Source organism: Hippoglossus hippoglossus, chromosome 17, assembly GCF_009819705.1.
Source record: "Hippoglossus hippoglossus isolate fHipHip1 chromosome 17, fHipHip1.pri, whole genome shotgun sequence".
NCBI classification, from domain to species: domain Eukaryota; kingdom Metazoa; phylum Chordata; class Actinopteri; order Pleuronectiformes; family Pleuronectidae; genus Hippoglossus; species Hippoglossus hippoglossus.
In genome coordinates, this window is record NC_047167.1 from 12,444,392 (window position 1) to 12,469,896 (window position 25,505).

Genomic DNA, 25,505 nt, shown 5'->3' on the forward strand with positions numbered 1-25,505 from the left:
TTTTTAAAGGCAAATTTATTGCCTAAAATTCTGATGATTGGATTCGAGATTTTTTAAAGAAATCCTGTGTATAGGCGAACATATGTTAAGCAATAAATTGTCACATAAAATCTAGTTTCCACTTTATTTGTCATGAAACCTGTCCACAAAGGTCAGTGTGTTGTCATTGAGTCGTTTATACTGACAGAGGCATCTAGAAGGAGGTCTTAGCACAATAAATATAAATATATAAATTCACACTCTCATACTGGCTGAGATGAGTTCATGCGTTAGCTCTGCAGCCGGACGATCACGGTACATAGGAGCTGTGGGAACTGAAGTTGCTCGCTCCAGTTTCAGGTCGGTACCTCAGCAGGCACGTCAGCCACGTGAGGATGAGCGAGAACAGGGCGAGGAGGCTGGAGACGAACAGACACACTGGGCCGAGCGGTGAGACGCTGCTGTTGAAGTTGTGCACAAAGACGAGACCCAGAAACAGCAGCACCGCCGTGGACAGGACGGAGAAGATGGCGCACACGCAGCCCGTCGTGAACGCCACTCGCTTGCACGCATGACCGCTGTCCTCGCCCTCTGTGGAGGCTGCTGCAGGGGAGACAGATGCACCCGCGGGATGGAAGTCTGGGGTCACAAGCTCTTTCAGCGGGAGAGCCTCGGTCACCGCGGTGTTGTTGGGGAGGTTGTGCACCCGGTACTCCGGCACCGGAGTCCGGTGGCGACACACGGGGCAACCGATCCTCCATCTTCGGCCGTCCCGGGAGTGCAGCGTGACCAGGCACTCGAGGCAGAAGGTGTGGGAGCAGCCCAGCACTTTGGGGGTGTGGACGTCCAGGTCGAAGTAGTTGTAGCATATTTTACATTCGTAATCCTCCACGGGAAACGAGTCTGTCCCCGCAGAGCCACAGTCGCCCTCAGTGCTCACCTCCTCCGCCATGTTGTTCAAAAACAGCTTTATTATACAACACACTGAAACGGATGATCAGAAATTCACAGCATTATTTCTGGATGACAATAAACAAGTTTTAGAGTGAGAACCCGGTAAAGCTGCTTGAGCCCCCGGTGGCTGTCTCGCTTCCATCCGCTTGATGTGTGACCGACCCGGGGGCAAAACCCGTGGACACCACGATCATATAACCAGAACTAAAACCCCCGTTTCCCACGTAAACAAAAGATCGAGTCGATCGACTTGTACAAATCGATTTCCCCTCAGTTTGTCACCTGGTCGATTCGTCACAGTGCGGGTCATGTGTGAGCGGTTGATTTAATAGGTCTATTTAACCGTATAGCATTAGACTTTAGCGCCCGCAGACACAGATCAGGCCCCGTTTACCCACCTGGTATTAACATGTGGTTCTTGTGATCCGATCACAAGTGGACAGCTCTGAGGGCCTGCATTCACACCTGTAGTAACACGTGGCCCCACATGGGTCTCTTGATCGGATCTCAGATAGGATCTCGCTTCCCCGCCCTATATGCAAATAAACACGTACATCATTTCTGTTCACGGAGACCAATTTATGTTGTTTTTACCCAGTCTGAGTTTGTGTGCGTGTGTCCGTACAAGCGAACGAGCAAGAGAGACAGGTGGAGAGAGAGAGAGAGAGTGAGAGAGAGGCTCTGTGAATCAAGTTTTTATCAATTTAAGGGATGTATCGATCATTATGTCTTGAGACGGTGATTACAAACAACGAACAATCAACGAGAAGAGAAAATAAACCCTCGATTCGTAGTGAAACTGCAGTAGGTCAGAGGACGTCAGGAGGTCCTTCATATGTGGCCCAGGACATGTGCGTTCACACAGACACCTCCGAATGAGGTCTGGCGTGATTTGGATCTATATCCACTTTCTATATAGTGCGTTCACACCTGTATTTAGAGCTGTCTGCTTGTGATATGAGCACATGAACCACATGTTGATACCAGGTGTGTTCGGGCCTGAGAGCAGCTCCGTGTGTTTGTCTCCTCTGCGTTTCAGCACCACGGCCTGTGGACAGCTCCCAGCGGCACGAGCGGCGGTGACACCTTCAGCTGGATGGGACGTAACCATGGAAACATCCAATAAACCTATAGGACTCTTCAGACAGATGTCAGTGCACGTGCTTTATGTGCAGTATGTGTTTTAACTGCTGTCACATAGTTAAAAAACAACTTTCTTTCCCATAGCTCAACAACCACTCCAAGTTTACTACTACTACTACTTCTACCACTACTTCTACTACTGCTCCTATAACAATTTTTGTATTGTTATTAACTTTATTGCTCCCAGATGTGGTCATTTGCTTTTGGCTTTACAAGTTGGTTAAACACACATATCACAATAAATCACATTAAATACAATGGCCCCCCGTAGAGTGCATATGTCAATCAAGGCCCATTAGTCCCCTTATGAAACCACATTTAAATTCATTAGGTTTTTATTTGGAGCTGCACCAAATTGCACACACTCATTAATATCAGTCCCCTAAACATGGCAGATTTTTTTCATCAAGATACATGAATTATTCTCTGAGAAATCAAATAAGATGTTGAAAAACACCCTATTTTGCAATTTTTAAAGAAAGTGGGGGGGAAAGAAAATTCCTGCATCTACACCCTGATATGATCTGCACCTAAATGTAATTGGTTCTTCCTTGAGTCACGCCTCACCCATTTGAAATATATTCATGGAAATCGGCAGAGGTTATAACACAGAGTTTGTGTAGCACCTAGGGAATGTTGGCTCTGCTGTATTTTGCTTTCATTAAGATTTATTAGAGAAATCTTTGATCCAAGGCAAATCTCTGTTAGGAACCTTCACTGTATAGGCCCGTGTTTGCCAAGCCATAGCTCAACACACTTTGGTGCAGCATCCACTCCACTCATGTTACAGCAACGAGTTGATTTTTAGGCTTTATAACATGTAGTGCAATATATAACCATTTAAGCAGGAAATAAATTATTTCAGTGCTGGAGAATCAATCCAGGGGGAATCACATGGTTGTTTAGTCGTGTAGCCTATAATATTTTCTATTCTATTTCATTTTTTGTTTCCTATTTTTCCTATTTTCCCCATTTAAAAAAAAGAAAATCTATATTTATATTGTACAAACACACCACAGAAAGTTCCATATATAAATAATATAATATAATATTAATAATATAATAATATATAAACCTACTTGGCAGTAAACCCAATTCTGATTCTGACACCTTTCAGCAGTCAAATATTCTCTCCTCCGGCCTGACTGTTCAGAAATACAACCCTGTCAGCTTTACAGAAGTAAAATATCGCACACCCCGATTTCTATGTTAGTTCATCTCTTCACTTACTGTGAAGAGGAGTCTGATTACAGAAATATTCATGTAAGATGTATTATGGTGGCCTTCAATGTATCAGATAACATACAAGTATGAATTGTAGAATGAGTCCCCATACACTGAGCCAAAAAGTGCCCTCTTGTGGCCAATGCATGCACGTTTGCACAGTGATGGTATTTATATATATAGAGTTGGGCAGTAACATCTTGTGTCCAACTGGATTTCAGTCACATGCTATTAAGGATTTTACAACAGTGTGATAGCTGAAAAAGTAATTTATATATATAATGTATAATAATTTATCAAAACAGAGTAAATAACTATGTTCATACTACTTGTTGGAATAGGCTCACAGATATATCATGCTGGGAAGGTGAGTTGTCAGTTGCTGACATGAATAAATCCAACTTTATTTGTATAGCAGCTTTTATACAGGCGAGTGCACTTCAAAGTGCTTCACAATTGACTGATGAGCCAAGAATAGACAAAACAAACAAAATACGTAAACGTAAAATAGATTTTACAAGCTCATCATCAGAACAAAAACAAATTTAAAACATACATAGACAAAATTTAAGTAATAAAAATGGGATAAAAACACATACTAAGATAATAATGGACAGTAGTTTGAATAACATTTAGAGGCAATAACATGATGTCTATAAATCAAACTTTATCAAAGGTCAGGATAAAGAGGCATATGTTTTAAGCTTGGTTTTAAAGATTTCAACACTTCCAATTGCTCTTAAATGCAATCGAGTATGGAGATCCAGGATATCATATAGGATTGAAAATGTGTGATCAAGTACAACACTTACACTCTGAGATTCATCTATATGACATATTGATATTTTACACATGGATTGTATTGTACACATTTTAAAAAGTAAAAATTCTGCAAGCTCAGTTTTTTTGTAGATAATCATATAATAATAATAGTATACGCTAAGTCTCAAATATCTCTTGAGCTATCCCAGCCTTCTATTAAAATGGATGCAGTGGTTTGGGGGGGAAGTAGGAAATCCTCCTCTGTCAGTCACAGGTTAGGGTTCAATGTTTTAGACAGATAAGAATCTAAGCGGAGGTAACGCTGCGTGTTCATCATGGGACCATAAACTATTAGCTCACTGTTTTTGGTCCTCATTTACTGAACGATTAAAATCACCCTGCATGCCCACAGGCCGTATGGCTAACGCTTCAGTTTTTCTTATCTTCTCCCTCACACCTGGATGCACCCAGTGTCCCTTTGTTATGATAACTGCAGTCAGTTTGAGTCCCCCTCTCTGAAAAGTTGTGGGTCATATATATTTGATAAGATCAAACACATTGGGAAAACAGTGCACCTTTTGGAGGCACCTTGTAAAAGTAACTCCCCAAGGCTACAAATCACAGAGTGGATTTCCTTATTCTGAAGATACAACGTTTCACAGATGCCTATCTCACCACTGACGACCTTTCTTCTAATCTGTTTCTCCTGTTTCAAACAGCGTTCGCTCTGTAGCCTTTGTGATGCAAAGCTCTTTTGCATTGTCGGCGCTGAACTGCTGCAGGTAGAACGTCAAACTAAACGGATGTAAAATGAAATTAATCAGATTGTTGAATGGCGTTATAGGAGTCCAGCATCCAGCATTAACATAGAAACCTGTGTTTGCATTTAGCTTTAGCTTTATTCTGCACAAGAGTAACACAAGAATAATAAATGCAAACTTGTTGAATGAAGACAGTATTTCAGTGGAGGACACTCTACACCCCAGCTTTATTTAGAGACAGTGCAGCAGAGAAACAGCATTGCTCATTGTTTCCAAATGAGTTTTTACAGTAATGCAGAGTAATAGTTTTTATTAATCACACTGTGCCGAAGCCTCGGCTGTGATTGGCCCTGTGAAGGGGTCCGCAGTGTAGAAACTCATATTATGGCACATTGTTTAAAATTACCTCACAGCAGTGGTGTTATTCTCAGAAGACTAATAAAGGATAAACACATGCTGTTTAACAGCCAAACAGTTATTTGACCTGAACCCTATGAATAATGCAAATGAGTGTGATAAACACAAGGTATCTATCACTGTGTGTCACAGTCAGTTAGACCTGCTGCAGTTATAGTATCTATCATGAGGAGTGCGCGACAGATTCTTTCTAAATGAGTAGAAGTGTGTTTATTCAGCAGTTTACCTTCTATATACTCAGATAATCACACTGATGATTTGATTGCCTCTAAATGTCTATCTACATTTGATCTTGTTGCCGTGCTTATCGTTAATACTGAGTCATGTTGCAAGTGGCTCTGGAGAGAGTGGAGATTGTTTCCAGTCTAAATAAGCTTCAGTCAGATGCAATGTATAGGACCTTATCTCTCCAAGGTAACAGCCTAGATCAGAGCTGCCTATAGACTATTAGACTAACTTTATCTTTAGTGGAGGCAGAGCAAATTATTGTGTTTTTTTCTAACGTTTAGAAATATAGCCTCCAAAGCCGCTGGCTTATTCTGTGTGTGTGTCGGGTCCTTGCAACACACTCTTTCTTTTTGGGGCCGTTTTGTTCCTTATTTTTAGTGCGTTTGGTCCTCCACCGCAGCACATTTCTGACTCAGCTTACCTCTCTGGGCTAATTGATTTGACATGGTAGATCCAATATCCTTTTCATGATAGTCAAACTTTAGTGTGATAACCCCCCAACTCCTTCTTTTATGGACATATAATGTTTCCACATGTTCTGTGTCCATTACTTCATTTTTTTTCTGTCTCATATAGAAAGAATAAAAACATACACCCACACGCTGAGGGATACAGTCATGAAAGCAAAAGGAAAACGACTCTCTGCTGTGATAAAGTTGAGATGTATTTCAGCAAAACAAAGATGGAAAATTGTGATTTTGCATCCTCCGCGCTCCATCCGTGTCCGGGGGGTTTTCTGCTTTTTTTAAAAATCGGTCTCACCAGTAGCACCTCAACAAACAGCTGGATTTGCTCATTCACATTTTCACAAAGAAGCCTGAGCTGACATCTGTATGAGGCTGTGACAATACACTTTTCTTAACTTTACACAATAATGCAGCAAGTACTGACAAACATGGTGATCAAGTTATTATCAGCCAGAGGGTCCGCTCCTGGTGACGCATCAGTTCGTCTGATGCAGAGGTCATGACCAACCAGAATGAAGGGATGAGGAGGAGGAGGCCTCACATCTGAGTCAGTCTTCCTCCTGAGGGAGGGAGAAAAGGAAAAAAAAGCATCGGTCAATTAAACACGCCTAATTATCATGATTATCAAAACTCTACAAGCTGCAGAAAAGTCAAATGATCGCTCATGTGCTTCTATGTCCATAATCGAGCATTTGCACGGATGTGTTACACCGCCGTGTGGCTCAACCACGCGTCCGCACAGCACCTATTGTTGAATTAGTGCAACTGCTTGATGACCGCGCAGCGCTGCCTCTTTGCGTAGGAGGCGGCGGAGTTCGTGGAAGAAAAAATTGATCCTCATGCATCTCCACGTCCAGAATTCCTCTATTGTCTGAGCGAAAAAATCCGGAAAGTTAGGAGAGGCTGCCCGAATTTACTTTTCTGCCTGAATCAATTCTAATTTAAAAAAAATCCTCGTATGGAAAAGAAACTTTTAGCATCACTTTTAGCATTATATATATATTATAATGCGTATCAATTTTACTGCAACACACAATAATAATAACTTTTTACAGTGTGGACTATAGAATGAATCACAACACAGGAAGTGAACCCCCTAGTGCTCTAATGATTGACATAATAATACTAATAATACTAATACTACTACTACTACTACTACTAATAATAATAATAATAATAATAATAATAATATGATAAGAACTTTACAATGTCACATGCTATTTAATAGCATGCACATACCTTCTATCAATAAGTTTCACTTGCTTTATTTCATTTGTTGTTTTGAATCTTATATAATTATTATTATTATAATAATTATGATAATGATGATGCACATTGTCAAGTAAAAATAAAAACAGACCTATATCAACGCACTAACAACAGCAACTTGGCCACTTTATTGTGCTGATATTAGAATTATTAATAAGCCTCAATTATTCTTTCACTAACATTAAGTCGTGTGTGTGTGTGTGTGTACCAGGGAATTATTAGTCATCAATTTGTCAATGCTCAAAATAATATTTTTTCTTGAAAACTTTATAACTTTATCCGACTTTATTACATCGTAAGCTTTCAAAATCAACGTGTATTTTTTCCCTTCCTGATCCAGTTTCATGTCATTAAACCTCCTTCTCATCCAGACCATCAATAATAACAGTCCACATTTCTCAGGAGACACAAGAAAGTACAACAAATCAGATGTATCTTCGCTCAGGTGATTGTGGCTTTTGATAAAAGTCGTGCACACAAAGTTTGAAGCTTGTGACACGACAAACTGACCTCGTGAGGTCAATCCAGACAGAAGAGAGCTCCTGCTGTCCAATCACAGAGCTCCTGTGGTCTCTAAACGTCCGGGTGTTTGGCCAATCAGGGGGCGCAGCGCGGAGTCAGAGGGGACAGCGAGCACAGATAAAATATTTGCCTGCCATCCATCCTCTCAAAGCTTCCACTCAAGCCTCGAGGACTGTCAGCGACCTGCCGTTTGACTTGTTACCTCTCACCTGAGCGCGCATCCACCTCTGGATACACTCGTCTCTGAGGGATTCACCCTTTTTGTCTCCGGGTCTGGCACAACCTGTTACTCGAAGGAAAAGGGAGGCTGCGTCGCGTCTGCAGAGAAGTTTTGAAATTTTGCAACTCACAGAAGGTTATTTTGTCGGATTAAAAAACAAAAAAGCAGAGGTAGCTCTGTTTCCAGTGTGAAACCTGACAGAGAGTCAGGAGCCATGACAGCGCTGGCTGGAGGTTTACCGATGATGATGAGACCGACTCCTCACCAGAACTACCCGCGGGGAGGATACTCTCTGGAGGGTAAGACACCGCCACCAGTTGCTGCTCAAAGTTTCAGGGCTAATTTAACTTTTAGAAAACTTAAGCAAAGTTATCAAGATCGGCCTCAGACATGATGTAAACACACAAAAATATTATTATCAACTATCTCATTTCATCTTTCAAATTTGAAATGTATGTTAATTTGATAAACAAATGATCACCATTTTCAAATAGCCAGTATAGGCCTATATATATATATATATATATATGTTTATATTTTATCACGTCTCACCCTAATCTCACATTTGAATATTTTTACATAATTTTATACTATTTTAATCTTTTCAGAGTTGGTTTGTCGTTTTTTTCTTATTTCTTTGTCCCCTATATTTTAGGACAATTTCAAAACTTTAAAAAGTCAACATAGCGTATTGCATGTAAGATTGAGGACGTAATTATTTAGATATATTTGATGCCATAACCACCTTTATTTTCCATGTTAGATTATACTTTAAAAATAATTTAATTTGTGAGTTGCTTCTAACCATTAGAAAAAAAAAATACAGCCCGTAGAGGAATATTAGGGTAATTCATAAAACAAATGCAAGAGCCATATTTTAAATCCAAGTTACGAGTATTCATGCAACTAAACCCTCCTACACATGTCTCCAGTCTCCACTCCGTTAGGACAGGGTCGGGTCAACCAGCTCGGCGGCGTCTTCATAAACGGCCGACCTCTCCCCAACCATATCCGCCATAAGATCGTGGAGATGGCCCATCACGGTGTCCGGCCGTGCGTAATCTCCCGGCAGCTGCGGGTGTCCCACGGCTGCGTCTCCAAGATCCTCTGCCGGTACCAGGAGACCGGCTCCATCCGGCCGGGGGCCATCGGAGGCAGCAAGCCAAAGGTGAGAGACACGACCGGTGGACTGAAAACCGTAAAATGACCTCGTTAATATGTGCCTTAAAATGTCGTTTATACAGCAGCAGTTGCCATATTAAGATGGAGACTTTATTTAAGAGGTTTTAACTTAATTAAATTTAATATTCTATGTGCTTATAAAAAGTAACAGAGCTGGTTAAAAGTCGTGTAGTTCAAGTGGACCTCTGAGGCAAAATCCTTTACAATATGTGCAAGTGCGTAAAAGTTGATGGAGTTTGACTTTATAGCCTCTGTGGCACAATGACTGTGAATTATTGGGTTGCGTTTGCATTGTCACTCTAAATCTTAAGGCCAGTAAATAATTAAACGTTTCTTTCTCGCCCATAATTGAGGCCTGGAATCTCAAAAAAAAAAATACGATAAGTAAACTCAAACAACTTTTCTTCTCTTCTTCCTCTCACCAAAGCAAACCGCTGCTCCAGAGGTGGACAAGAAAATCGAGGAGTACAAGTCAGAGAACCCGGGTATGTTCAGCTGGGAAATCAGGGACAAGTTACTGAAAGATGGAATCTGCGACAGGAACAACGTCCCCTCAGGTTGGAGAAAGTTTAAAACGTGTGATCACCAAGAAGAATGAGACTAATTTAAACATTATACTAAAAAACTGACTTATTTTCGAAATATTTTAAACGAAAAAAGGGACAAAATGAAAATGCTCCCTCTAATCTTTTGAACATAATTTTTTATTTGGACACGTTATGCTTTAGATAGAGGATTTTTTTTTTTTTGCTTGATTTGTATCAACTGTATCCACTAACTTCTACTTGTCCAAACTTCTGCCTTGTTCCTTCAGTGAGCGCCATCAGCCGCATCATGCGCTCCAAGTTCGGCGGAGTCGCTGAGGATGAGGATGATGAGGAAGTGGTGAAGAGGGAGATGGAGGAAAACGAACCGCGCACAAAACACAGCATCGACGGAATCCTGGGAGACAGATGTGAGTTCATCAGTCATGATTTTTTCTTTTACCTCGCTGCAGTGTGTCTCTTACAGTCTCCAGAATACATCTGTTAACACGCTGAACAAGAATATTCAGGTTGTGAAAGGTTGTAGATGTTTTTATTCCTGAGTTAGTTTTTTCAGTTGCAATTAACATGTTGGGTGCTAAGAGTAAATTTCATAATAATAATAATAATAATAATAATAATAATAATAATGATAATAATAATACTCATACTAATACTACTAATAACAATCATAATAATAATCATAATAATAACAATCATAATATAACTTCTACGCATGTAAAATTGCGCACCGTTTTTGGTTTAATTGCCTATAATTTAAGTTTCCTAGATTAAACAAATGTCAAGAGATTTATTTTAAGTCGATAATCAAACATTTGTCAAACTTTCAAGCTTGAGAAACTTTTTATTTATTTATTTAATCACACTCCATCGGACTCGTGGGGATGAACTTCAGGGGACAAAGCAGGGAGAGTCCATTGAGGCTCACACCTCAGTTTGACGCACACAAAAGCCAAACTCCAGTGAGCGGCTCAGTGGTGAAGAAAAAGACGCCAGGCCCTTTCAAAATAGGAAAAGAAAGGGAGAAAAAAGTGCGCAGACAAAGGGCCCGGAGAAGACATTATGAACCCGCAATGAGCGATGAATTATTCAGGGACAACCAAAAGGCCTCGGTGCCACTTGGTTTATAGAATGCTCCAAAAAAAAAGTGCCAATCTGTGCGCTTTCTGCACATGTTTACAGTTTGTATTGAGAAAGAAACCGGGGGAAACTGCTGAACACCTGTTGATTTACGATCTGGAGACTGGAGAGTGTTGCTGTTGGGGACACAATGAAATCTATAGTTAATTATTGATGAACACTCCTCTAGAAATGGTGGTTAATGTTTTTGCAATGTCACGTCTTTACGCACTGATTTATTCAGTGTTTTTTCAATGCTGCGGTTTTATTTGGCTTTTGGTTTTAGTCTGTTATAGATGATAACTTTAGTTCTGCAGAAAAAACAATATAAACATTAAGTTAACACATCTGGCAACAGCTTGAAGTGCATGATGTTTGCGCAAAATGTGTTAAATTCACATCAGGCCTCTTTGCGTAATCAAATTGAACGGTGCCGTTGCTTTTGCGCACGGAGCCTTTTTTTTTTTTTTTTTTACACAGTCTTTGAGCAGTGAGCACGACGCCTTCAGTCAGTGGGCGCAGGGGAAACCCCTCTCTCCACTAGATTAAATCCCAAACCTTTTATTTCTCTCCACTTTCATCTCGGGCAGAGTCCGCCCCTTTCCTTTCCGCCCAGGGCGCACACATTCATGCAGTATCTGTGGCCACTTCCCTCTCCCTCTCCCCGCGGCGAGACACATCCCTAAACACTCCTACAGCTCATCTATACATGCACAAAACAAATAAATCATTTTAGACGCTTAGAAATGTAAATAATCAATAAACAGGATCAATTCATTTGGACCCCTGTTGTTAAATTAATTTAATTAGCATTTTTGCCAGTTAAAAAATATTTTTTCAAACTTAAAGAACTGTGTTTAATACAACTCACAGGAATTATGCGAGGATGGTAATGTATTCTTCTTTAATTCATACTTTTTTGGCACATTGATTATTTCGAAGAGAACATATGACATTAGTTATTTTACATCAAAAACATGACCTCTTGCATACAACCAGCTCCGAGACACTTTCCCCTCACTGATATACGCAACAGCACTATTTCATTCTTGTGTCTCTTTGTGGAAGTTGTTGTTGTTTTTCCTCTTTTATGGCACTTCATTAGAATGTGAAAAGCGTGGTTTTTGGGGACTGGGAGAGTGTCTTCTGGCCAAATATTGATTAAGTAGGTGTTTGCAGAGGCTATTGTTGCGGTGGGGAGAGGGCCTGTTGCTCTCTGCCCCTTTCTCCTCTACCACTATTGTTGGCTTCCCTTAAGTGCTAAGATCAAAGCTGACTCATTTAGATTTATTTGTCTGGGAAAAGGGACTTGCTGAGGTTTGTGGGATAAAGTATACTGGGCAGCCCCAGGTCTGCATGGCAAGTGGGCTGGAATATTGTGGGAAAAGGATGCTTGCTGCTTGGGATGAGGCTGATGCAAAGTTGTTGCATCTCCTCAACTGTTGAGCTGTGTGGAGGGAATTCACGCCCGTGTACAGAACCTAAAAAACATGCACGGCTGAGTTATGTGTGAGAGAATCCTCTGTGTCATGTCATTTTTGTCACATTTGGTCATAGAGCAGGAATGTATCCAGCTCAGTGTAACTTCGGTGTATGATTTTAATCCAGTGGTGTCAAGTATTTTTTCTTTTCCACGAGCGGTTGAATTAATTGATAGCATCCTTAAATCTATTTATTACTGTTAGCACTTTGGCCTCATTTAACTAATTAAAGTAACCAAAGTCATAAAAGAGGAGTTGCCACTCTCACAGGATCAATTTATGGCAGTGGGGGTGAAAGGGAGAGGGGGGGGGGGGAGAAGAAAGCTCAGAAATACAAACAGTCAAAGGGATAACTTTTCTTTAAAGGGAATCCTGCGGTGCCAAATTGAATGAGCCCAGTTCTTTCAAATCTGCCATGGTGAACGCAGTCAACATGTAATAATTGGTTTCATTGAGGTGCATTCCAACAATCTGCTGCCATTCTCCTGCCCCCATTGTCCGGAGGCAGGCAAATAGCCAGAGGGACAGGAGGAATCAAGTGCTGACAAAACATGAAAGATTTAGCAGCTTTTGTCGACGGAGCTGAGTGGGACTTTGTTTGTGTAAATAAACTGGGTGAGTGGCTCCCCGTGACTTTTGCATGGATTTAGCGAGGGGAATATTCGGAGCAGAAAGATCATATTTGCGCCGTTGGAGTGTACGATGTTTTGAGGCAGTCTAAATGTTTCTTTAATCCACGCTCAGATTTTGAACTCTGGTAGCAAATTTACACCACATCTGAGCCGTCTAATCTGATTTGATGTTTTCCTAACTTCTGCTCTCATGAGACAAATATGAATATAAACAGACACTTTTCTCACACACACACACACACACACACACACACACACACACACACACACACACACACACACACACACAGGGAGGGGGGGGGGGGGGGGGGGGGGGGAGCAACAGAGCAGGATTGCAATAACCCGCAGCTGTAAACAGAGGTAGACGCTGATTCTGGCTTGTTAGGGGTCCCTGCATTTCCACGGTGAATAAGTGAAAGATTGGAGGGTTAGACGAGGCTGGTTACAGGAGACAGAAGGCCTCCGTCCAACCAGAGGAATGTCTGCTGCAGACACACTTCCATTTTCCTCTCAGGAGAAAGTTATATTTGGGGTTTTCTTGTTAATAATGTTTATAATGCGGGTTTAGCTCAGTGGACTACTCGAGAAAACAAACCAGAATTCAAAATGTATTTGTAAGGTTGTGATGTTAGATAGAGAGATGGATAGATAGATAGACAGATAGACGGATAGACGGATAGACGGATAGACAGATAGACAGATAGATGCTTCTAAAGTATAAATACTCAGTGTCGACATGATTCTCAAGGCTCTGTCTTTCTCAAGAAAAGAAAAAAAAATCCACACTAGCTGATCTGCAACTGAATGCCGACTCTATGCTTCATTAAAGCCTCTTTCTCTGTTGGCACCCACATTGTGATCCTCCAATATTAATTCAAAGGACAATTAATGAATGCAGGCCAACTTTGAAGTAATGGGCCGGGGTCCTGCCCCGAGCCGGCCCCTTGGCGCTGATGTACTCTCCACATTCTCCCTACTAACCCCAGAGACACCGTGAAGTGACTGAAAGAGAAGTGGCGAGCAATGGAAGGTCAAGGAGAGGAGCCCCAGCAGAAAAAGAGCTCTCTATTTCCTTGGAAGTATTAGCCAAGCAAAACTCTGTGATGGGGAGGATAAAGGAGTGGGAAGAGAAAAGGGTCGGGGGCGAGGGGACTCTGCAAAGAGAGGCACAATGGGATAGTTAATTGAGTAAAGCCAGACAGCGTTGTCAATCACTTAACTTTGTTTAGCCTCAGTTTTTGTGGAGCTGTTTCATCCAGCACATTGCACATTATGGACATGCCAGCACAACTCTGTTGCTGTTTTGATTAATGTCTTTTTTCACCTATCAGAACAAAGAAATCCACTTAAAAAAAGAGCAGATCTTCAAGTGTTCAGAGTTACATCATTTATATACTTTAGTCCAAACACCAGCTTTCGTGCAGCAGTTGACGTTGAAAATGTCCACAAATGTGCAAAGCTCATAAAACCGAAAGCAAGACCCAACTTACGAGTGTAGTAGGTAGGGTAACAAAAAAAGAGGCATGGAATGTAATGACGGTTTCTCTCTCTCTGTTGAGTGTCTGTGAAGTTTTGTTGGGGGGGTCAGCGGTGAGGCCGTTTTCACTGCAGCGCCGTGCGGTAGCTGTGAAAAGGTCAGGGGCTAACCTGGGGTCACTTCACTGTTAAAACTATCAGGCCCCAGGAACAGGAGGTTATGATAATGTTTGAGAAAAGACGAGAGCTGACAGACGTGACGTCACACAAAGGAAATGATGTGGACGAGACATGAACCTTTGTCTTACAGTGTAGAATTCTGAATGTGGAGCGTGGTTGGGTTGTCGGCGTGGCCGTAACAAGGCTGGACTGAGCTGGTTAGTCTCCGTTCGAGTGGAACGTGCGGCAGACTGGCCTGTTGCTGCAGCCCTGCGTGGGCCCTGTGCTGTAGCTTTGTCCCAGCACCAAGGGTGGAAATGCCACCGTGAAACTGTCACCTAACTGCACCACAGTGGAACTAAATAATAACCACCACACACTGGGCACACATAAAAGCTGCGCAGGGCCATTTTGTGGCTTTTTGTCACTTCACCGATATTAGACAGAGATACATCTCTCCGCGTCATATCGCCAGCTATAGCTCTTTGTCCGTTAAGTGCCAACCTCCTGCGCTCATTCACTCCATTTTTTCGTTGCCCATCACATCATCATCTCTCTCTCTCATTCTCTGTATCTGACCCCCTCCCCGTCCTTTCCCAGGCAGCTGCGGGTTCCTGGGGGCTTTTTAGCAAGTCAAGTGAGCAGCCCACTCACTCCCCATTTTTTTCCCCTTCAACTGTTAACCCCAGCTGAGCCCATAAGCTGTCAGTTAACCATTCTTTTCCTCCAGTGCATCTGCTCGCTCTGGCTCTATGTGGCGTGCCACTATTTTATTCAGTGGCCCACTCGCACCGTGCTCCGTGGCCTGAAAGGGCCAGATCTACTTCCCTGGGCAAATAACTAGTTCATTTGTCTCTTCTGCCCTTTGTTTTGTGTTGGGAACACATGTCACCAGCTCAATTACCTTCTCTATTAACAGCCTCTGGAGGAAGGGCCAGCCAGCCCCTACCAAGACAAGACTATAAACTGCCCCATATGCTCCGCTTCTCTGTCTCTTTCTCGCTGCCGCTCTTCATCCCCCATCCCTTCAATTCTTTATTCTTCTCTTCGTTTAATTCCTTGCTTCTTCCCCCTTCCTTTAAAATCAATGGACAGTATTTCGATTCGAGGATAAGATAACACTTTGTCACATTTTCCACCTCGTTTTTTTTTTTCGCCATTTCAGGCTGCGTGTTTAAATGTATATGCACATGTGTGCACATATATAGATCCGTGCGCATGTGCATGTCTCTTCGTATTAACATCTCTTGAGCGGGTGGGAGGGGGATGAATGCTTGGCAAGGCAAGTCCTGGCCACTGTAGACTCTGCCGTAAACAAGAGCAGTCTTTATTCTCGCGGTTGGAATCCTCACTTGTGTTCTTTCTCTTTTTTTTGGGGGGGGGGGGGGGGGGGGGGGGGGGGGTCTGTTCGAGGCCCTTTAGCTGCAGGTGAAGCTAATGGAAGTGGACGTTCCCTCAGTTCACATCTGTGACCCTCTGGAGTTTATCTTCGCTGCCTGTCAGTCTCCCCTCTTGATCGATAAACGGTTCTGTTTCGTTCTGTGGCCTTATCTGTTCCTCCCTGAGCGTCTGTGTTGTTTGTGTGCAGACACTGAAACACCTGCAAATACACTTGTTGAATTTTATCAGTGAAAAGGAACCTGTTGAATTCACTTGTTGAGTGCTGCCTTATCGACCAAACTCTGATACATACAACCTCCTGGACTATTGTGAATAAATGACCCACTATCCATTCCAATATCTAAAGTAGCTTGTTATTAGTTTAATAACCTGCAGCTTACTTTGTTTTTATACTTCTGTTTTATGGATAATTCTGCAACAGCTCCAATTTCCGCTGGAGGGATAATAATCTATCTTTCTGTTAAGATCCTTGTCAGAGCCGCAGCCAAACTGTGAGCAGCTATGGAGCACTTTCAGCTCCCCAGTGCTTTAGCTGCAGCGTAAAATTTGATTTGGGTGTTTAAGTAAGGAGGTCGAGGCCTCCCTTTGTGTGTTTGCTATCCTCTTCTGCCGTTTGTTGCGGGGAATGTGTGGGAACAAGCTCGCCTCTGCGTCAGCGTGCCTCAAAACTGATCCACGGCGGCGTGTAGGAGCCTCAATTTGAAAACGTCAAAGATGTGGACGCAGCAGTGGCGGGTGAGCAAAGAGAAAGAGGGGAGAGAAGTGAATGCATGAGATGGAGGGGACAGCTCCCGCTTTTAAGAATGACCAGCACCCCCTCGTTTTCCATAGCATGGCACCCCACACCCCTTCCCCATCATCTTCTTCAGGTGCCTTCAGCCTCCGATCTCCTACTCATGTCAACCCCCTCAACCCCACCATCCCCCAACTTTGTGCCCCTCAGGCCATGGAGGGAGGGGACGAAGGGGTGCTCCCCTGCTGTGCCCCTCCACATCCCCCAGTAGCCCTTCTCCGGACCCCTTTGTGCCCCCCCTTTCTCCCTCCCATCCTTCATTCCCCCACTCATCCCCTGGCCTTGCAGCCCCCATCTCCCCCTACAGCCCCCCTCCCACTCCCCTGCTGGGCAGGTGACAGGCCCCTGAATGCGGGCCCGGGCGTCCCTGATGGCTCCTACAGATGGAGCGTGGTAATTCGCCCAATAGAGTCCTGGCCCTGCCACAGGCTTTTCCCTGCTGCAGATACAAAGGCCCGGCCATATCATTTCTAAAAAAAGAGAAAAAAAAGAACAACAAAGAGTGAGAGGAGGAAGAGCGCAAAAGAGAAAACGCGAGCCAGAGGATGACAAAAGCAACACTGTCATTTGCCATTAAGGGAGAGTCTGTGACGGAGTGTTTTCTCTCTAGTTACTAATAATAAACACAAGGAGAGAAAGAAAAAAAGAGAGGGAAAGACAGAAATAAAGGGGGCAAAGGAGGAGAGATCCACCCCCACCCTGCAGTTAACATGAGTTACAGTGCCAATGGGGAGCTTTCTCCTCGGAGGAGTTTTATGAGCTCTCCTTCCCTCCCTCAGGAATCTTTTTCGTTTCCACGCCATCATTGGTCCTCTGTCTTTTTCTTTCTTGTCTCTGCCATCATTAAAATAGCAATGACACCACTTGTTACTTAGCTTCCCAGTCTCATCCTACAGTGTTTGGTTATGTGCTGATTAATGGAAGTTACACTAATCCAGACAAAACAGATTTATTTTCATGCTGTGTGACCCTCTCCTCACGCCTCTTGTATTTTAAGACTACATCCATACTGCTACATTTTCTTTTGAAAGCAGTGTTTTCAAACTTGATCTGGATACGTATATCACATGGCTGCTTGCGTGCACTGGGCATGCACGTGCCGGTGTAAACAGGAATTGCTCAGATAATAGCTCATGTCAGAATTTAACCGATTAACAGGGTCAGCAACACTTGTCATGTGATAGGAGCCTGATAAATCGGTGAAGGCTACATCGTGACTGAAAAAAAGATCCAATCAGTAAGCAGTTGAGAGTGTTTACGTCATCGTTTCCCAAAATCTCAGTTTCTGACCGTCTCCACAAAACCGCAGCAAGAGAGTTTTCAAACTAAAACAGGGCCAACAGCGTTTCCAAACTTCTCCATTTTAGATGCTCCAAAACTTGTGTGTCCAAGATTTGATGCTTTTTCAAACAAATACGTACTAGTGTGGATGTAACTTGAAATCTGCTCCAACTGGTCTGAGGCCACATCCAAACTTATATAAACCACATCCCAAACTCACTGCGCATGTTCCAGAGGGATTTCCGAGCATTCAGCCATTTCCCCCCACATGAGCCTTTATGCCAGTGTGGCACCCTGAGTACGACCTAATAAAGACGTCTTCCCAGCGTCATAATCTCGTGTGCCGGCAATCCGGAGCACAGTAACATTCCCAGGGACCAAATCCGTGTGTAATGCCTGGTCAAACACACACTGGCAACCAGCACAAACATTTCCTGCTTCGGCTCCAGAGGCTCCAGAGGCAAGCGGGGGGAGATCCCCGCTTACCCCCCTCCATGTCTGACTTGGCACTTTTTAATTAAATCTTTAAATCTACAGAAGGCAGAGGGAGAATGAGCAGTCTGGGGGAAACAGGCGAGCCTCTGTGTTCTGCTGAAGCCTTTCTGCTGCTTACACCTGTCTCGCCGCCTCGGGCTCCCTCATTCAGTCTCCCTCAGCGTCTAGGTGTTTGCTGCGGAGACGGGAGTGAGGAAAAGGTGCAGTGACCCCTCTCCGTTAGGGTCTAAGAGGTCTCTCTGGGGTGGATTTGGGAGTGGATTCCAGCTCTTTCTGCCTCTGTGTCCATCTGTGTTTGACACATTGTCATAGACTGCTTTTATTGAGTGAAAGCCCACAGCTCAGACGCAGCAGCAGCAGCAGATGCATGTTTGTGAGTATATGACGGAGAAAGAGATGGGGGGATCGCAGACATTTAATGGCGGACAATAGCAGGCTGTCACGCTACTCTGTGGACCTAATCATTATTTAATAGATGGGTAACCTCCCCCTGAAATGCAGCAATAGTCCTCTGTTTCTAGTCTCAAGCCTTCATTGACTTCCCTCTTCTGCTGAATTAGGCCCCAATAGCTGTCTCCCAGTTACCCAGTCGCTCTCCTCTACCCTCAACTGAACAAACAGATTAAGATGCACCTGCAAAAAGGCTGCCCACTCTCCACTGTGGGACCCTACAGGCACAGTGCACAGCATGGCTAAGACTGGGAGAGACTCAGAGTCCCAGGGAAATCGACGCCCTGGAGGGATCGGGTCCTCTTTAATCCATGTTCAAGCAGCTTCTGGCTTTTGATCCCCTCGGGAACTACTGAGGAGTTTAAGGGAGCAGAGGGACACAATCTGAGGTGGCTCTGTACCATGTGTCGAACTCAGCATAATCTATTGTCTGGGGTCTGGCTATTGTAGCTCAACTCAGTCTTTCTCAGTTGGACTCCCCTGAATGTTTAAAGTAACAGTCTGTCTCCTTGTCCCTTGTTTGTTTTGTGCAATTTCAGCCAGTCACTCAGACGAGGGCTCCGACGTGGATTCGGAGCCTGGGCTGCCCCTGAAGAGGAAGCAGCGCCGCAGTCGGACCACCTTCACGGCGGAGCAGCTGGAGGAGCTGGAGAGGGCCTTCGAGCGCACACACTACCCCGACATCTACACGCGGGAGGAGCTGGCTCAGCGGGCCAAACTGACAGAGGCTCGAGTGCAGGTTAGACACACTTACAGACGCACTCTTCAAACCTCAACCGAAAGTCCCCCCCCCCCCCCACACACACACACACACCCCAGCAGAGCAGTGCAGTGTGTCGATCTGTCACAGATATGTGTCATGTGGCTGTTAAATTGCCCGGGGATGTTGCCAAACATTCCTTACAACCATAAGACATGGCCCCCTCGCTTTCAAACAACCCTTGACCCCGCACCCGCCTCCCCCTACGCTGCACATACAGACACAGACAAACACAGATACACTGTGCCCACTGTGTACGAGGGCAGCGTCTTATTTTGGTCGGACTCTGCAAAAAGATGATGCGCAGAGATCTCAAAATAGATGGCTCATTTAGATAGGACACTAATATAGGCTTTAACAGCTCTAACTGGCCCTGTGGCATTATCTGAACCCAGTGACTGGCAGTAGCTAACAAAGATGTAATGTCTGTGGTTTCACTGCACGCTCCAGATGCTAAGATCTTTATCAGTTCAGCTCCCTGTAGTCAGAGAGGCCTCACGCACACATGCAAGTATACATTTACACGGACCAAGCACACGCGTCAATAAAGAAGAACATGTATGTTGTTATTCTCTTTGGCAAAATGAAAACACTCTTGTCACCCCTCAGGTGTGGTTCAGCAACAGAAGAGCCCGGTGGAGGAAGCAAGCTGGAGCCAGTCAGCTGATGGCGTTCAACCACCTCATCCCCAGTGGTTTCCCTCCGTCGGCCATGTCAGGCCTGCAGTCCTATCAGCTGTCCGACAGCCCTTACCCTCCTACTTCCATAGCTCAAAGTGCGTCCAACTGAACACACCCGAACCTATACATTTATGCAACAGTAGCAGCATTGTTTCTCAATTTTAGCAACACAGGTTTTTAAGTAGAATGTTTGATTCTCTACAGTCTCCGAGCAGCCCAGCACAGTCCACAGACCGCAGCCGCTGCCGCCCACGTCCGTGCACCAGAGCGGCCTCAGCTCGTCAGCGGGCTCTCAGGACGCGAGCTCCGCGTATTGCCTGTCTTCTGGACGTCACGGTTTCTCAGGATACTCGGACAGCTTTGTGACTTCGTCGGGGCACAGCAACGCCGTGAACTCCACCATCAGCAACAGCCTCTCGCCACAGGTTCGTCTTTACATCTGTTAAAGATACACAAGACAGAAATATATCTTATAATATCTATTTGCTTACATGGACATAGACCTATGCACAAATAAACACACACACACACACATTATACCAGGAAGCAGGAGGCATTTAGTGATCCGTGCTGGTTTGGAAATTCACCATATGTGCGGCTAACACACTCCTCAGTGTGACCTCGGAGGTGTCATTGGGGTGACATTGATGAAATCTTGTTAAGCTGAAAAACACGGTTGCTTTTCATTTTTGTTTATTCTGACGGGGCGTTTGATGAATTCGAAATGTGGCTAACGTCAGTCTCCGGTGAGGCAGTGGGGACCAAACATGAGGAGAGATGTATGGATGTCCAATGATGACACAAATCAAAACTGAAAAGACAATTATTGTCGATTACACAGTCATCAGTGTCCATCAGTGGCTCCCTACCGGCCCAGAAGATGGACTAACAGGCGTAAAACGAGCTTTTAACCGCCACAAAGGGTGGCCAGCCCACATGCAATGCATGCTGGGTACTAATTCCCATGAGAGAGAATCTCAGACTCCTGTTAGTCACCGATAAAAAAACTGCCTCGGGCAGATTTGTTACTGTTTGAATGCCTGAGGATGTATATATGTTGGAAAAAAAGAGAGGAGCTTTGTTGTGGCTGTGGATGCACGGTCAGAGAGGAGAGGGTGGCACCATTGTGGCTGGAGGTATAATTGACTGCTTTGATATATGAGCTGGAGTAAGTGACTAAAATATGTGTTTTGCTTCTCAAAAACTCATCATGTTTACTTTTAAATACATCATTGTTTGGGGATTTTTATTGGATATATAAAACTGTAGGGAGACGGGAGAGTGAAGATGACACGCAGCGAGCTACAAGCACGGTGGTTTCAACTGCGCTCACTCGTCATTTGTACTTCAGTTTGTTTAAGCATTCGCATTCCTGCTCGTAGCTGCCGTCCTGTAACTGAGTGTACGGCTGCGGTTCACATACCTACAGGGTCACCGAGTGGCTTTAACTCCAATAAAGAGGCCAAAGGTGCCGCAGCCTCATGGATGGTTTCAGCATTAACCTTAACGGGCAGCTCCTCACACAACGGACAGCTCATCTTGCACAGGGGACGGCGCGCCCGGAATGTTTTCCCCGTCTGGATTTGCAATCACAGAACGTTCCAGTGTCTTAATTGATTGGTACGAAGTAATCTTTCCTCTCGTAACAAAGTGTGTAATTTATGCAAATGACTCACTTTGTTGGCTAATTTGTTTTAATTCACATATTCATTGCAGCTGTTTGAATGTATATTGCAATGCGGCTCTCTCTATTTCAGATGAGGGTAGAATTAATTTCCTGATATTGAAATGAGAATTGATTAAATTCTATGATATTGATAGTTTATACGTGAAGACCTCTGTGCTCTTGAAAAACTTTACAGTTTCAGTTTCCCTAACATAGGTTTGTCTATTTTGTTTTAAACCCTCACTGGAATTGTCTTGTTATCTGAACTCCAAATTTGTCTATAAAAGCTACTCTACCCTATCTACTCTTCTGGAGATTCAGGGGTTCATTTCACTCCAGATATGGTCACATTAGAGCGTGGTGGAGTTTTGATATGGATAAGGTTTACTTTAGATAGGCGATATTCTTGTCTGAGCATTTAGCTCGACTTTTGAAAACAGCGGTCAGGCCGGTGGTTTCCCCCGTGGTGCTGAGTGTCTCGGGCGTCTCACTGCTGATCTGGTGCATACCAAAGCAATCCTTTCTCACCAAGGAAGCGAGCGGTCGGGATTTGCACCCCCCTGAGACCTAATCCGCGGAACAACCTCAAAACAGACACAGCGTTGGGGGAAACTGCTGCTGTTTCAGTTGTGGACATGAACGCAGGAGCTTGTTGATCAGACGCAGACACGAAGGCACAAACGTGCACATGCGCACATGCCACTCAAACTTATGTTTGCTCTCATACAAACACACAGAAACAGACTTATGCATGTTTCATTTTGTGAGGATAAACATCAATAAATATAATAATTTAATAATTCAGTTTGTAATCTCTTTTTCTGAAGCCTGGTGCAGATTCAATGTGTATTCTAGGGAATCTATGCACCTGCATGTATACAAATTAAGATAATATATATTTGATAGAAGAAATATTCAAATAGTAATAACAGACAGTGCACGAGGCCGTGCGCACATTCCCTGCAGTAACAGAAGTGATTTATTGTCGGGGCACTTTGCTGTTTGTCAGATATGTGAGGTCAGATCATACAAACTGTAAATTACACACTGAAAAGGCACCTGAGGTTACATGGCTGTGAGTGTGTGTGTGTGTGTGTGTGTGTGTGTGTGTGTGTGTGTGTGTGTGTGTGTGTGTGTGTGTGTGTGTGTGTGTGTGTGTGTGTGTGTGTGTGTGTGTGTGAGAAATCCTTGTTTTTACATTACTCAGTGTTATTTATTCTTCACCCGTTTCTTCTTTTTTTAACTTTTCTCTCCGGGTTATTTTGTTATTTCGAGGGTATTTGCTCGGCTTTATCTCTATTTTCTCTAACATGGACTGTAATTCTCTCTCTACCTTCACTTTTGAGACACTTTCATGACTTTGCTTCTCACGCAAACCTACGTGCAGCTGTTCACGATGTATCACTGATACCCCTACACCCCTGACTTCAGAGCAAAAAGTGCCTACTACACACACACACACACACACACACACACACACACACACACACACACACACACACACACACACACACACACACACACACACACACACACACACACACACTGTTACACACACGATTCCACACGTTGGAGCAGTAGTGCTCTGTCACATACACAAACACACCTTGCCTCTCATTCCCACGTACCCTTTGGCCCTTTGGCCTCTTTACCCTGGCCTCAAGGACACGGTGAATTTGGGGCAATAACAGAAATTAGAAGAGAGAGACATTATGAAAAGAACCTTTCTCTACATAAAACTCTTTTTATATTCTACTTCCAACACATTGCATTTACACAAAAGATATTTTTTGTCTATTCCAGTTGTAAAACATGATACAGGTGTCACAGCAAGGTAAAATAAAATAAAACGTATCAGTGGAGCAGAGAGAAGAGAAACCACGTGTGAGGGAAGCCAGGGCAGATGTATTTCTGATCGAGTCGTGAAGCCTTAGATTTTGGTTTTTTTCAAATTTACTATTTTATTTGAATTTTCATTTATTAAAATTCAATTCAATATTAATCATCAATTTCTCTCCATTCCCCCCCTCAGGTGATGGGCCTGTTGAATCCAGGTGGAGTGCCACACCAGTCCCAGAGCGACTTCGCCCTCTCCCCGCTGACCGGAGGCCTGGAGCCCAACGGAGGCATGGCCGCCAGCTGTCACGGCTCCCAGCGCCTGGACACTCTACCGGGCCTGACCAGCATGCCCACCCTTCCCAGCACCCAGTCTTACTGCACACCGTCCTACGCCTCCCCCGCCTACGCCGTGGACCACCATCCGTCCTACCAGTACGGGCAGTACAGTCAGAGCAAGGTGCGTTTGAAATACCCTGTTTATACCGCTGGTTTAAGGATTCTCATTTTCTAGAGTTGAATGTAAATTGTGTATAATTGATTGGCGGCCATGTCCTCTTGTGACCCCTCCTCTGGTTTAGCTACTTAGGTTTGATTATCTGACTCACAACCCGGGTTAATTGCGCGGACATCTCTGATGAGCGAGCGTCTCAAATCACCCAGGGGCTGTGCTGAAATTACATGTATGTTAAAGAGCGCTAGCTGGCGGGTTACCTCAGTTTACATTACCATCACTGGACTATCCACGTGGCTCGATGCAGAGGCACGTCCAGGTCGTACAGCCCAGCGCACGCATTTTCCCTCTGTCCTTTCGTGACCCCGTATGATGAGTGTCCCATCAAACCCTCAGTCTACCTCAGCTAGCCATGTAATGACCCCTGCGTAACAAAGATCGCCGGCCAAATGAAAGGAGCCACTTCCCAGAGCATGTTTGACAGGAGGGAGGGGTGCATGTTGCTGTTGTCGGGGGCTGATCTGAGGTACACCACCACATGTCGACATCAGTGGCAACATCTTGATGTCATTAATTTAGCCGGGCCTGGGAGGGAGCCACATATAGGTTTTGTGGGTTTGATGAAATGTGTGTGTGTGTGTACGTGAGTGTAGACATGTAGGTGTGTGTGTACAAGGGAAGGGTTAGGGGCTCTTTAACAGGGGGCGATTATGGCCCTTGGCAGGCCAGGATTAGAACCATGTGTCCCACTGGAGGTCAGATTTAGAGTTGTTACTGATCAGTGGAGCAGAGCCGAGGTCCCGTACGAGGAGTTTTCTTATTTCTCTGTGTTTTCCATTCAAACCGACTCTGACCTGCTCTCACCCATCTTACTGTCCAAAATCTCAACTCTCATTTAACTTTAAATCGTCCTTTTTCCATCAGGGGATGTAAGCCGTTAAATAAAAAGCAAACTGAATCTCTTTAACCCTCCCGATCTGTGTTTCCTTGTCCTCCTCAGGTGCCTTTCATTATATGAAGCCCCCCGACATGGCCCGAGCAGGAGGCTTCTCCCGAGCTAGTCTGAGATACATCTCCAGAGACTGCACCCCCCCTCCCATGCTCACTGCCTTCGCCAAACCTTCCCAGCCCCGAGGACAGCAAGCAGGA

General features: G+C 44.1%; 2 protein-coding genes across 2 annotated transcripts; one reads left to right on the forward strand and one right to left on the reverse strand.

The window, feature by feature from the left end:
- On the reverse strand, nt 1–1,018 carry LOC117778494 (E3 ubiquitin-protein ligase RNF186-like). Its single transcript, XM_034614081.1, has one exon. The coding sequence runs from the start codon at nt 929–931 to the stop codon at nt 290–292; it is 642 nt and encodes a 213-aa protein (XP_034469972.1). The 5' UTR covers nt 932–1,018; the 3' UTR covers nt 1–289.
- pax3a (paired box 3a) lies at nt 695–25,505 on the forward strand. The gene is made up of 11 exons (XM_034614080.1): nt 695–788; nt 1,973–2,083; nt 7,650–8,245; nt 8,879–9,114; nt 9,556–9,685; nt 9,943–10,083; nt 19,500–19,699; nt 20,330–20,495; nt 20,605–20,825; nt 24,099–24,362; nt 25,357–25,505. Exons 3-11 carry the CDS (start codon nt 8,161–8,163, stop codon nt 25,372–25,374), a joined length of 1,461 nt encoding a protein of 486 aa, XP_034469971.1. The 5' UTR covers nt 695–788; nt 1,973–2,083; nt 7,650–8,160; the 3' UTR covers nt 25,375–25,505.